We start from the raw sequence: 13,420 nt of genomic DNA on the forward strand, positions 1-13,420 counted from the left end.
ATTGATGTTGACTTAATGTAAACCTACCTTCGCTTCCGCTATTGTCTTCCTCGCTACTACTGCCACTTCCATTGCCACTGTCTGCACTCTCGGCCTTAGGAATAAATTCCATAGCGTTAGCGTCTAGATGGTGATGCCTCTTATTACCGCCCCCGAAATTTTGGTAGTGGTACCCACAAATTTCGCTATATCTATCTGACGTTTTTTGTTCGTGCAGGTTAAACTCCGGGCGAAGAGGATATTCTGAAAAATTCAACAATTCATTAATAAAACATCCATCCAGAACAATAAATCAAAATGAGAACAAATAATTTGTTACATAGAATGAAACGTACTTAACATGGCCATATCCTCTCTTCTTAAAAGGTATCTTTCCTTTAACAGACGAATAAATTGATCTACTGGCATTGTCAGCTTTAGAAAATGGTCCAGGGGTGGAAGCACATTCACTATTTTATGCGTAAGTGTTACAGGCTCTTTACATTTGGGCGACACCGCCTGTTTCTTCTTCTTCTCCTCACCCTTAGGGTGATTTTTGAAGCTCGTTTCGCTTTCTTTCTCATTCTTTAGTTGAGCCGGCGATGCATTATCGCGCTTTCTATTTTTGCGCTGTCTCCGACTCAGTCCCCTAGTTAACATCGGACTAGGAGTCAAGCTAGAGCTGGCGGAGCTCTCCTGAATGCTTTCAGATGAGCTGGGGAAGCCCTCAGAGGATGAAGAAGATGCGCTGTCTTTCGATTCCATACCGCCTGGATCGGGATCTTCTGGAGAAGAAAAAAATTCGAAGGTTACAATTTGCTTGCTTCTATCATGGGTGTGACACTTAACACTATAACTGCTGCAACACACGCGAATTATGGCTGACATAGAGTTTGTTGTAATTAATACAAATCGGCGTGACAATTTGAAAAATTTCCTGCTTATTTAATAACTCTGGGTCAAATAACCAAGTGGGTCGTTGACTTAAAATATTCGAAACACAAGTTCTAACCTTGAACTTTTAATTCAATTGTAAATAAACAAACCCAAGTAGAACAAAATGCTCTAAAGTAGGTTATGTTATAGAAACAAATCAAGCCTTGCATAATATGATATTCAAGAAACATTTTTTAAGCCAAAACAATGATTTTAGGTATCTCCCAATTCCAAAAACACTGACAACAGTTTCTACGAATTGAAAGTCGGAAATAACTCTTGTAAGTAAATACAGCAAACATTCATTAATTCTTGGATGTCAGATACAATAACTCACGTGATAAACAGTCATAATAAATTACATATCATTTACAAAGAAAACATGATTAGTAACGCTTATTATATAGGAATAAATGATTAATTTTTAAATTTTAAAATAGCTGAAATTGGTATGCATCTGGTTGAAAACAAGGTTTATTTTCGGAAAAACAATCTACTAGAAACATTTTCCTGGCTATTTTCTACCCCGCAAACATCCGTTTATTGCATCACTAGGTGTATGGAACTGAGCCAAAATCGTTCAAAGTAACGTCGCGTAAATAATGAAAAAATATAGTTTGTGGTTTGAATAAAACAGATTTTCAAGGTGTAGTAGTAAGTGTAACATAATTGCTATTCACTTACCTACAATCAAAAATTTTAGATAAAAAGTGTGACATTTTGGTTTCACCATTATAATTAAATTATAAATTTAATGTTTAAGAAGGTGGTTTTTAAGTGAGGTTAGAACCAAAATAAACCTGAAAGTTTGTATACTGTATTAAAAAGTACTAAAAGAAAAATTTTGAACAAATTTAAAGACAGAAAAATCGGTACTTAATTTGTATTAGATCAAGCAAAAAAAAATTTGTGTTTTTTATCTCAAAAATAGATATAAATTAATTAGCAGGTTGCATCGTTTTGTGATGTTTAAAAGAATATGGCGTCTATTAGAAAAAAAGAGTTGATGATGGCATCTCAAAACCGAAACGCTGTAACAATGTTCAAGCCAATTTTGAATTTTTTTTTTATTGAAAATATCACAAAAACTTAATATTGGACAAACTACGATGGATTTTCTTCAAAAATCGAAAAATGACAGCAATGATTCTGAGACTATAAAAATTAAGGATTGACAACTAAAAACAAAAGTGATTTATAAAAAGGAACTAAACTGGAAAATTTTTGTTGTATGTACCTTAAATATAAAATTTCAAATAATATATGAAAAACGAGAGATGGGAGTGTGCAAGTCATTTTTCTCTAATTTCAATACACATGAATATTTTGCGAATTTTTTAATGTAGGAAATGTCGATTCCTATTCGTAATTTTAAATCTTTCTAACATATATTTCTTATTTTTGACAACAGTATCTGGTGATTCAGGAAAAATACTGCAACTTTTTAATTTAAAGTAAGAATGCCGTCAGATCAAAACAGAGTTAGCTAGTAAAATATAAACAATCAATGACGACACGTTCTCCCTCACAATATACTGTAAACCAATTTGAAACTACCAACTTCAAGTTTGTTTCAACTTTGTATAATAAAAGACAGTTTTGTACTATTTTGTAGGTAATGGTTTTGAGTTCACTGTAGAGTCAAAAACTTAATTTGTCTGGATTATCAAATTATTTTTTAGTGACATATGTACAAGTTGAGTTCTAAATTAATAACTTAAGGATAATATGCACACACATACGTTTTCGTCACCTCCCACCCTTTAGTTAATTGAGCCTAATAAATTACAAATAAAGCGCTAATTGAAACCAAATTGCAAAACGCGTTAAAGACTGTGGTTGAACCACTATCAATGAAGGTAAAATAACGTCATATCGTCCAAGACACCAAAAAGTTAAAAGTGGGTTAATTAGGTAAATATGTTCTTGAATAAACAAAATGTTTAAACATCCTCATTAATCTAAATTAAGGATCCCCTGATATTTGAGGCGAGACCGATTGGATAAGGTATGTCAGGCGTCAAACTAGAAATGGGAAAATAAGGTTAAAATAAGCTTATTTTCCAATGTCATTCAGAAAAATGTTTTAAACATCAAGTGAATAAAAAAAAATTAAATCGTTGCTAAACGTTGAATAATTGACTAATAACAGGACGAAATTTAGTTAAAAAAACTTTATTACAAGTAATAGAAAAACAGCAAACGTCAAAAAAGGTAATTTGAGTTATGTTCAAAATGCGTCAAAATATTAGATATTCTAAGCTTTACCCAAATACAATATAATGTGTTTAGGGAGGAAAGGGAAATATTTTGGAAATGCGTTCAGGAGGTTAAAATAAGATAAATAAACCCATATTGTTTAATCCGATTCTTAACCGTTGCTAATAATCGATCCTTAAGTTTTTTGTGACTGTTTTTCATTTTAAAAGCAATACAAACAAATAATTGTGGTCTAAACAACAAAACTAAACTAATTTAGAATATTTTCGAAAATACCACCACCAACTTCAATACAAGCTACAGCACGCTTGTTAATCTGTCGAGTGGTACGCTGAGTTGCTTGAGGATTGTTTCTAATAATATTGGCAGAATTGAAAATTCGATTGCGAAGAAGTTTGGATCGTATTTCACACTTGTATCTGAGCCTTATGATAGATTAGGTGCAAAATATTACAGTCTAAACAACACTACTAAGTTGTTCTTAAACCCAACTTAGGAAATCACTTAGAAACGGACATTAGTGTGCTTTAAGACACTTTAGAACTTGTTCCTATGTTCAAAATGTTCACCTTGAAACAGGTATTTTTTACTAATACTGTATCTCCGTTATCTTAAAGATAAAAAATTTAAACATCAGACGTCATTTTACTAGACTCATTTAACATATCTGCGAAATGTCAAATTCTCAGCTGACATTATATTTTTTAAGATTTTGTAATAACTGGTTTAGTCAGTTAAGTATGCCTTAAGAGGGTTAAGCAAAAATTCTATCATTTTCAAGATCATGGATAATTTTCAACATTTTGGATAAACAGCCAAAATGCTTTAGCAGAATTTAAAAGATAATCATTTTATTTAATAATCTAGGGTGATACTGCAAAAAAGTTGGGCGGATTTTCATTGATTGCGCACGATTTCCGCACCAACCAAGTTGAATTTTACGCACGCGCACCATCAAACGAGAGAGGTTGAGCATTAGTCGATTGCGGGAAAAGCACTTTCCGCAGGTCATAGGAACATAATTTTTTTACGAGCGTTTTCCAATAATTGAAAATAAATGATAAGTTAAAATTGAAAAATAAATTTTTAATAATAGTGAATTTAACAATATTGTTCTTTGATACATATTCATATTATGTATGTAACTGAAATATAACAGCACAAATATTAAGTACAAAAATAAAACTTGATTAAAACCTACAAACTTGATTACCATAAAAGGGTTGGTTACTGATGTGATGAATTACCTCTAATCTACTTTTTTTGTATAATTTTCCCACCCTAGTGCGGAAAAGCCTATATTTTGAGAACAAAAATAGTGCGGGAATGTTATCATTCGCGCACACTTGTAGTACAAATATTGTTTCGAACTCTTGTGTTTCGCGTCGTTCATGCATATCAAGCCATCGTGCGTACAAGATTACTTTGCACACTTGTTAGGAAAACTACTATTTTGTGCCCGAGTAATTTATAAAAAAGTGAGACTTTTTACCCTGTAATTTCCAATCAAATCCACCGTGTCCATCTTTTGAGCTACCAAATGCACTGTGCTAAAATGTACCAAAGTTACAGTGCATTTTCCCCTGTCATGACCTTTCAAACCTTTTTTTTTTTTGTTCATTAAATATAGGAGGAAAAATAAAAGACGTGTTAGAGATACAGGGCGTTGAGAAAAAACACACTAAAACGCATTTCTGGCAAAATTCAAAACAGATTACGTTATTACGACCTATTTTTCAATTATTCCTTATCATTGAAATGCAAAGTGTTTAAAAACGTAAGTAGCTATTTTTAGTGTGCAATCTACAAACATCAAAAATAATACCAAAAGTGTCTCACGTATGATTTAAATAAATATTTCCGTTTGAATCGTTTTAGCCGGTACAAAGACGCAATTCTAAACCAGCTGGCAGCATGGAACATAAAGCCAAAAATCATAACAATCGAAAGGTTATCTTGTTGACCCACATTTTAGGTTAACGGCGCCTGATCTGTCAACAACGCGCCCGACGAAATGACGTAAAAGTTAACGCTAATTGGTGAAAGGACAACGAGCCTCCTAAACGGTTCAATCGCATTACGATGAATCACGTTATACTACAGGGAAACGTGTTTGCGTTGCCAAATTGTGCTCAATTTCAATAACAGCCTGATATTTAAGTTAACTTATTTTATTTTGCTTTCATTTTATTTAAGTGTTATTATTTTTACTTAAACTGTCAAACTTACCATCTGCACAAGAAACTAGATATTTTCCATTGGCAGAGAAATCCATGTCGAGAACCCGACCGCTATGACCTTTCAAAGTGGCAAACAGCCAAGGATGGTTAAATCCTGCATGAAGAAAATAAAGGTGAATTAAATTATTCAATTATACAGAGTGTCACACGACGTCGATCAATATCCAAAATGAAAAAACAAAGTCTAATCGAAGTAATATATTTTCAAGGTGGAACTTTCACAAATTGTTATTTCAAATAAAATAACTTTTTCTGGGTGTTTACTAAGTACTTGTACAAACTTTGAATGGTGGATTTTTGACGTAAATTCGCATCGTTTTGGAGATCTAGTGGGTGTCTCTGAATTCGTGTCAGAAACTGTAAAAAGAGGTAGTACATCCAAAAATAACAGAAAAAGTTCCATAACCCTCTTAATGAGAAATCTTCGAGACACAGGGGAGACAATTACTATAGTTTTTTTGTAAATATCTCCAAAACCGTTTGTCGCACTAGCAACTTTTGCTCTCTCTCTAAGAAATGCAGTTTTTTAGGTTTTTAATGTTATACCACTGATAAATACATTTTCTAAAGTCTTGGAGTTTTCTACATCAAAAATTACTTTTTATAAAATCGTGCAAAACAGTACACTATTTGAATGATTTTGTGCAATAGTATATTACATACTCAGGTGGAAAGTGTTTGATTTCTGTCGAGAGATTAGGTAGTTCAGTATGTAAGTATACTTTTTTGCATATCGATCAACGCCTCTCAATGTGACACATCCTGTATAATGTTACTAACCTTTCTCGTTTGCCCTTGCAGTTCTACGACTTTCCCTATCGCTGAGTTTCTTCTTAGAAAGGCCTTTCACCGGGCCGGTCGACTCTTTTTTGCGATGTTTACCAGAAGCGTCAGCGGGAAAGTTTTTAGCTTTGTCCAGCTTATCATCTGAAAAAAAAAACAGGAAATTAAATTTCCAGTCATAACAACTCAATCAATTCAGTCAAAACTTTCGGCAATCTATATTAATTGTACACTTGAAATATTGGTATTTACGTCTTTTAACTATCGAGTACTATTTACAGCGCAAAGTTCGAGGGGTAGTACAACCCACTTCATAAATAATCTACTATTGCAAACTACAACACAATATCTGTCTCTCGTATTTCCCAACTATTTCAAGTATAACACTGCCCAAAAATCGCTTATCAATAAATAACAATGATTACTATCATAACAACGCGAAAAACGTGCAGACCTATGCTTTACTACGAAGCTTTATGTAAGTGGTTTATTTACGGAACGCGAATTAATGTTTGTAGTAGTACTACGAATTGAAGTACGGCTTAAGTTATAGCATTTAAGTCTATTATCAGTTTGAATAATAAGGGTTTTGATAGTGGAACATCAAGGACGAGCATTTATTTTTGTTCGAGGCAATTTTGCTGCGTAGTTATGTAACCTTCGGTGATTACGTACAAAATTAAAATTTTGGGTAGTGGAATTTTTTTATCACTTGTACGTAGAGTTATTCGGAGAATGTTATTCAGACTTAAACACATGTTTTGTGTAATTTTTAAATGTGTCAGCATGTCAGCAAAACATCGCCCCTAAATGAATTTTGTTTAGTCTCTTGTGTAGGCTAAATAACTTATTCTGACAGAAAAAGGTAATATTGATAACCTGGGTTAATAAAATCATCAATTTTAAAAAGAGCTTTTGTTCGTAAATGAGTTTACTCAAATTACCCCTGGAAGTACCCTTAATTCAATTTCCTCAATATCAGCGTATCAGTACAAGACGTACAGGATGGTTGTTTATATTTTACTCATAACTAACTCCGTTAATTCTGATCTGACAGCAATGAAAGAAAAAAATAGTTAAATTGTAATATTATAATAATCCTAAATCGCCAGAATCTAATGTCAATCGGTCACTTGTCTATTTGTTGACTCAAGATTTGATTATTTTGAATAGAATACCCTAAATTTTATTTTTTCGGAAGTTTTTTTTCTGATTTTGAAATTATATTATTGAGCTTATGTAAGAAACTTTCGAAAAATATAACGTTTTTTTCGTAACAATTGAAAACAAAAATCAATAAAAATATTAGTTATAATACCTAGATTTAAACTCAAACTTAAACTGTTCTATTGAAACCTAACTTAACCTAACCTAAAATAGTATATTCTGAGGCAGAAGAAATTGATATTCTGTCAGTTTTATATTTAAAATCGTTATTTTCCTATTGTAAAAATGAAATACAGGGCCTTCCATTTAAAATTGACGTGAAGAAGAGAAAAATAAGAATTGACAGGAGAAAAGAAAAACTTCATCAGTGAATATTATGTTTGCGCCATAAATTGTAATCTACTGGATTAAACGAAGAAAAATCACAAAGAAAAAAGAAAAGATGAAGAAGAATGAAAGAAAGAGAATTGAAAGGCGGATGACTTTAAAAGAAAGAAGAAAAGAAGTGAAACTTTGCCAAAATTACTGGATACAACGAAAAATTTCAAAGACAGAAAAGAAAGAATGAGAGAAGATCAAAACAACAATGTTTGTTTTGTTCAAGCAACAAAATCCAGGTTTTGCAATTTGCTTTAACAGAAAATTTCATAAATATCTTTGAAATAATTGTTTTAAAGATACACCCTTGATAATCTCTACTTTAACATCGACCTAATTGATAATGATGCAATCCTTGCAAGAACATGTAAAAGCGAATGTGCGTAATGTGACATTTAAATATTGTTACAAAGAAAAATGAATGAATGAAATTAATGATGTATTACCGTCGCGTATATTATGGATAAGAGTATGCCATCAGCACCATTAAAGATAATAATTCATTTAAGTAAAATATTATTTGCTTGCGTGCCATAATGGATACGTCGATAACCTTCATACCCACAAAAGGTGTGGATTCACTGTTGTTCGTTACGCATAAACACGAAAAAGTCAATGTGGGAAGATTTTAGCCTAAAATAGATGACAAAACAGCATGAAGCTAAGTAGGACGGGTGTGTTAAGCATTCAATGACTTTTGTTCACCAGTTGTCAATTTCGAATCATTAGATGATGGTGATTCAATTCAGCATAAAAATAGAATAGATTAACACCTAATTCAAAATTTAACGATAATAAAGGCTTCTTTCAATGTTTAAATATTAGGTATCACATCATTTTCATGCTTTCTACTTTTAGCTCCAAAATTTCTAATTTGCAAACTCAAAATTTCTTTTCTTTGTTCTTGTGCAGTCAGAATTTGTCTTTTACATCAGTTTCAGCTTTTCCAGAGTAAAAATTGAATTACTGACTAACAAGTTTGATTCAAACTTAGAGATATGCTTTGGAAGTTTGAATATTCTCTTTTCAACCATTTTCCAACTTACTAATCCAAAATTTGACTTAACAAAATTATTCTTTCAAACTTTTGCAAAACATTTTTGCTTTTTATTCATTTTTTTTGGTATTAAAGTATAACGTTTTTATCCGTAAAGTAGCAGTTTACGTTGGAACATCCTGTAATATTTCTAAATTAGGTTTTTCTCTTTCATATCTTGCTACTTGTTGACATGACACTTTTTTACTTGAGCTCTCCAGATTTTTTGTTGTTTCTAGTTACAAATACTATCCTGTATACAAGTAATTTCCAGCATTTGAACAAAAAAACGTACGTGGAAATGTTTTATATCAATTATTTAATAATATTGAAATTTTTCAAGAAATTTTTTTGGTATGCCTTAATTACTAACCTCTTAAGAGCCTTAAGTATTATTGATAAAGTATCATTCAGGCAAAGATAAATATATGAATTTTATATTGCCATTTTCACAGTCAGTTCTGTCAAAATCAGGCTTATAATGGCAATCTCGAAAATGTTCATAAATCTAGAAAAAAGTGGCAGCAAAAAAGATACTATGTATCGGTTTCTTATATATTTATTATTTTATGTGAAATTTGACAGTTTCAGTCACAATTTTAATTTAAATATATCAGAAACCAGTTTGTTCTTGGTTTCGGTGTTTGGTAGTGTTAAAATAAAATTTGTTCTAGTGCGGAAAACCATCGGAAATAATGATACGGAGTGGTCAAAAATTAGCCATTAAGTCAATTCAAACAAAGGCAGAAAGTCAAGTTTTTCAAATGGAACATTCCTATTTTTATAATTTTACCTTAGTTCCTGTTCACAATTAGAGTAAGTTAGTTTATTATTTGGTTACTTATTTGAAAAATTTAGACTGTGAAATGATTCAGAATAAATGATTGTCAACTTGACCATCATAGTCAATTAGTGAGTTATTATTGTTTTTAGCATTTTTGCTTTTTCATTTTTCTATCAAAATTATACCAAATTTACGTGTAGAAAAACGTTTTAGGCTAACTGAAGTACCGTTTCTGTTAGTGTTACAGAGAAGAGTTAAAAAACAATTCCCTTTTTCTACTCTGCACTCTTTGCACTGTGCTGTTTTTAAAATAAATTTGTTATAATTTAGCTAATTACTCCAATTTTGATAATGAGTGTTCATGAACAAGAGAAAAAATTTGAGATGATATCTGCAAAAGTTAAGAGAAAGAAAGAATATACAAGATTTTAAGAAAACTCAAAAATACGTGAAATATGTTGTATCAAATCGGTTAAAGAAGTAATTTCAGTTACAGGTTTTTATATGGCTACTACTAAAAGACGTAAAACATTTTCGGAATTCATTCCATTCTCTTTCGAACTAAAAACCTAATTTTGGTCGGCGATGTTGCCTAGTATACTTCTCATTCTTGTTGCAAACTTTCTTAATCAAAACGCAAGGCAACAATGGCATTAAATCGATTTAAAGTTTTCCTAGAAAAAATCAATTGTGCATACTGAAATACGTTCGGAAATATGCATTTTCTTCAGGTCATAGACCCGGTTTGCCAGGCAAAACGGTAGTGGTTGCTAAAGTGAAACTTCCAGTCCGACAATACAATCATTTTTTTCCCCATAAACGGAATGGTTAAACGAGCCGCTTTACGTAAATCGTCGGTGTTTGATACCGCTACTGGAACTATGCTAATTTCGATTGAATTGAAAGGAGAATGAAATTTCACCTGTCCCTGTTGCTTTTACTACCGAGAAATGCTGTAGTGCTTTTTCTTTTTAGTGATGCAATGCATATTAAGTGCTTATTGGTTAACTTAAATCCATTCATTTTATTTGAATCTTGTTTGTGGTTCAGTTACTTTTTTATTTTTACCTTGTTAACTGACAAACAACTTGACTAAATCTATATTGTTTTCTAGATTAATGTGTTTTTTGACACGAATTAAATGTCCTTTTCTGAGTACGTGAGAACGTGTGATCTATTTTTTACCACATATACTGACCTAGGTCAATCGCTTTGTGATTTTAAATGTCTCGGAAATTAACTTAAAACACTCATCGAGGCACGTGATTTTACGTGTTGATTTTTGTAATTTTTGCTTTTACTGTATTTAAGTGCTCAAGTAGTCGTGAGTGGCGTGACTGTAGACTTTTTCCGCCTTTTACGAGACCATTACTGGTCGAACTTTCAAACCAATAATTCTTTCCATTTTATCACACCTATTAAATAATCGCGGCGATAATCGTTTGAAAACTTTAAAGATTACCCAAGTGATCTGTGTTTTATAAAAAAATGGCAATTTTCGTGTTGAGACTTAGTGGTGAAAGGTCGGTGAAACAGCAGTTCAAGACGAACATTCTGCGTTTTTCACGGTCTCTAAAACCCAAAGAATAACCGTGTTAATGAATTTTGAAAATTTTACATACAAGTCGAACATGTTGGAAACTGTTTTTACGAAAATTTCCGAAAATTTAGAATGACTCACTGCACCCAGTAGACTAGGTTTGCATCCACTTAAAACAGGGTAAACGCGGTCACAACTAACAGAGCGTTAGTTTTAAATTTAAATGTTTTTGGACATCCTGTATACGTTCAATATTTTTGCGGTTAGGTTAGGTTAGGTTAGGTTAGGTCTATTGTAAACCAGTTCAACCCAAACCTAACATTTTGCATAACTAACAAATTACACATATTATTAAACTTAGAATAAAAATTTCATTTAGACTAGCATTTAAGGTGAGAGAACTGTATTTAAGAAAAATAAACTTAATGATGGTTTCCAAAAATCGAAGCGTTAAATATAACGGTATCATTTTAAGAACGGCAATAAGTAGCAAATAAAAATGCGTATTTTGTTTTTGATTATCTCTTGAAATAAACCCATCAAAACCAAAACTTTTTTTTCGGAAAAAGTGCGGATTTTATCGGACAACTTCGAAACTATTTGAACTTTTGACATTATTTACATTTAAGACTCATATATTAGTTAACAAGTACAAAGAAAAGGGAAATATGTGTTGTCATTTCCGAAAAAATCTTAAAGAGAATACTACCACTTTTTTAACTCTAAAAGGGTTTCTTTTCCCAGCAAAGAAGCATGATTTCCCATATTCGGAACTATTAGTTCAATCATTTTTTAAAAATTGCTTACTATTATTGCTACACAAGACTTTTTAAGAGTAAGCAATTACTTAAGTAGCATAAAATCTGTCTAATGCAATTTAGATGTAATGAGTACTTAATTTGAAAATTATTAACTACTTTTGAACAGTTGGCTCATTTTTAAAAGTACTTTTTTAAATAACATAACTTAGCCGAAAATACAGCGAAAATCAAACTAAAATCGGATAATATAATAACTTTTGCTCCTTTATCACAATTAAATATTTAGTTTTCTGTTACATTACTACGTCATTTCATTTCATTATGATTTTGACCATACTTAGTAAATTATTTGACTCCCACCTACACCTAACTTTTATGGCTAAATTCCATATACTACAATAACAAGTCACCGCCAATACGACTCATATGAAACAAGTACTTAAATCCGCTACACCACATCGATCTTTAGTCATAAATGCGTGGATGTAGATGGTCGGATATAACCGTAATAAAGATGATGAAATACAATCCAAGATTGGAAACTGCATCATTTTATGAGTTTATACATAATGCATGTTCCTGGTAAAGAAAAAACACAAAAAAGTGGATCCAACAAAACTGCTTATGTTATATTCATAAACCCATAAAACACTTATTAAATTCATAATTAGCAAACAAGCAAACATTACAATACGTCCTTCCTGATGTGTGGTTTTACAATGGATACAATTGTAAACACATAATCGATTAGTGATGTTAATGATAAATAGATACTTGTGGTCTTTTTTGTAGCTTGCGGATAATTAGGATTAATTAATTTTAAAGTAAGCTAATAAATCTCGTTTATGATGATTAAACTCTATAAAATTCAACGTATGAAAAATTTGCACCTTTAATTGTGTAGTTCTTATTGTATGTTTATGGGTTATGTCATTAGGCCAGGGTTACATAATAATGGTAATGTTTAACAGGGATATGGCAGCTGATTCAAGGTGAAATTGGTGGAAAGATGAAAAAATTATAGTCATTGTTATTAATAAATTGATTTTTTTTTTTGTCAAATCCCTAAAAAAATCGACAAAGAGGTCCTCGTATGTGTTTTTAGCGGTATTTATGCTAAAAATATTTTGAGTCAAACATATCAAAGTAGGGTATTACCTTTTTTACTTTGACCTATTATCGTTCAAATGTCGTAAACTTAAAAAAAAAAAACTAGTTTGACAGGACTTCTCTAATCTATTCCTACCGAGATTCCTACCAATTAGCTTTGGTAACAAGTGAAAATTTGATTTTGTAATTGAAGTAGATGACAGTTGGATATCTCAATATTACAAAATAGTTGTTATAACGTGTGTGCTTTGGAAGCCAAAATTCGGAGAAACCTAGTTTCCTGAAAAATAATATGTTTGAGCTGGGATTTTTGCCGCCACGTAATAGCAGAAACTAAAATTACATCAGATAAACACAAACTAGACTAGATAATGTATAAGGGTTTTAAAATCAAATATCAAACTTATCTGTAGCACAGATAACCACCTCTGGCCACCAAGGTCTCCAGATCTCATACTACTAGATTTTTTTCTTTAAGTGGTTTGC

At 31.6% G+C, this 13,420-nt stretch overlaps 1 protein-coding gene across 5 annotated transcripts in view; it reads right to left on the bottom strand.

The window, feature by feature from the left end:
- Positions 1-13,420, bottom strand: part of LOC145740461 (transducin beta-like protein 2) — a 64,473-nt gene that overhangs the window by 21,523 nt on the left and 29,530 nt on the right. For 3 of the 5 annotated variants that reach the window (XM_081996047.1, XM_081996048.1, XM_081996045.1), the window contains exons 2-5: positions 6,156-6,302; positions 5,365-5,469; positions 336-764; positions 28-243 (exon numbers count right to left, since the gene is read on the bottom strand). In XM_081996047.1, the coding sequence (XP_081852173.1) occupies positions 28-243; positions 336-764; positions 5,365-5,469; positions 6,156-6,302 (897 nt within the window). The remainder of the gene's footprint in view (positions 1-27; positions 244-335; positions 765-5,364; positions 5,470-6,155; positions 6,303-13,420) is intronic. The other 2 variants (XM_081996046.1, XM_081996050.1) reach the window with 2 other exon arrangements.

The sequence above is a fragment of the Ips typographus genome, linkage group LG1 (genome assembly GCF_016097725.1).
Source record: "Ips typographus isolate SLU linkage group LG1, UJ_Ityp_2.0, whole genome shotgun sequence".
Lineage (NCBI taxonomy): Eukaryota > Metazoa > Arthropoda > Insecta > Coleoptera > Curculionidae > Ips > Ips typographus.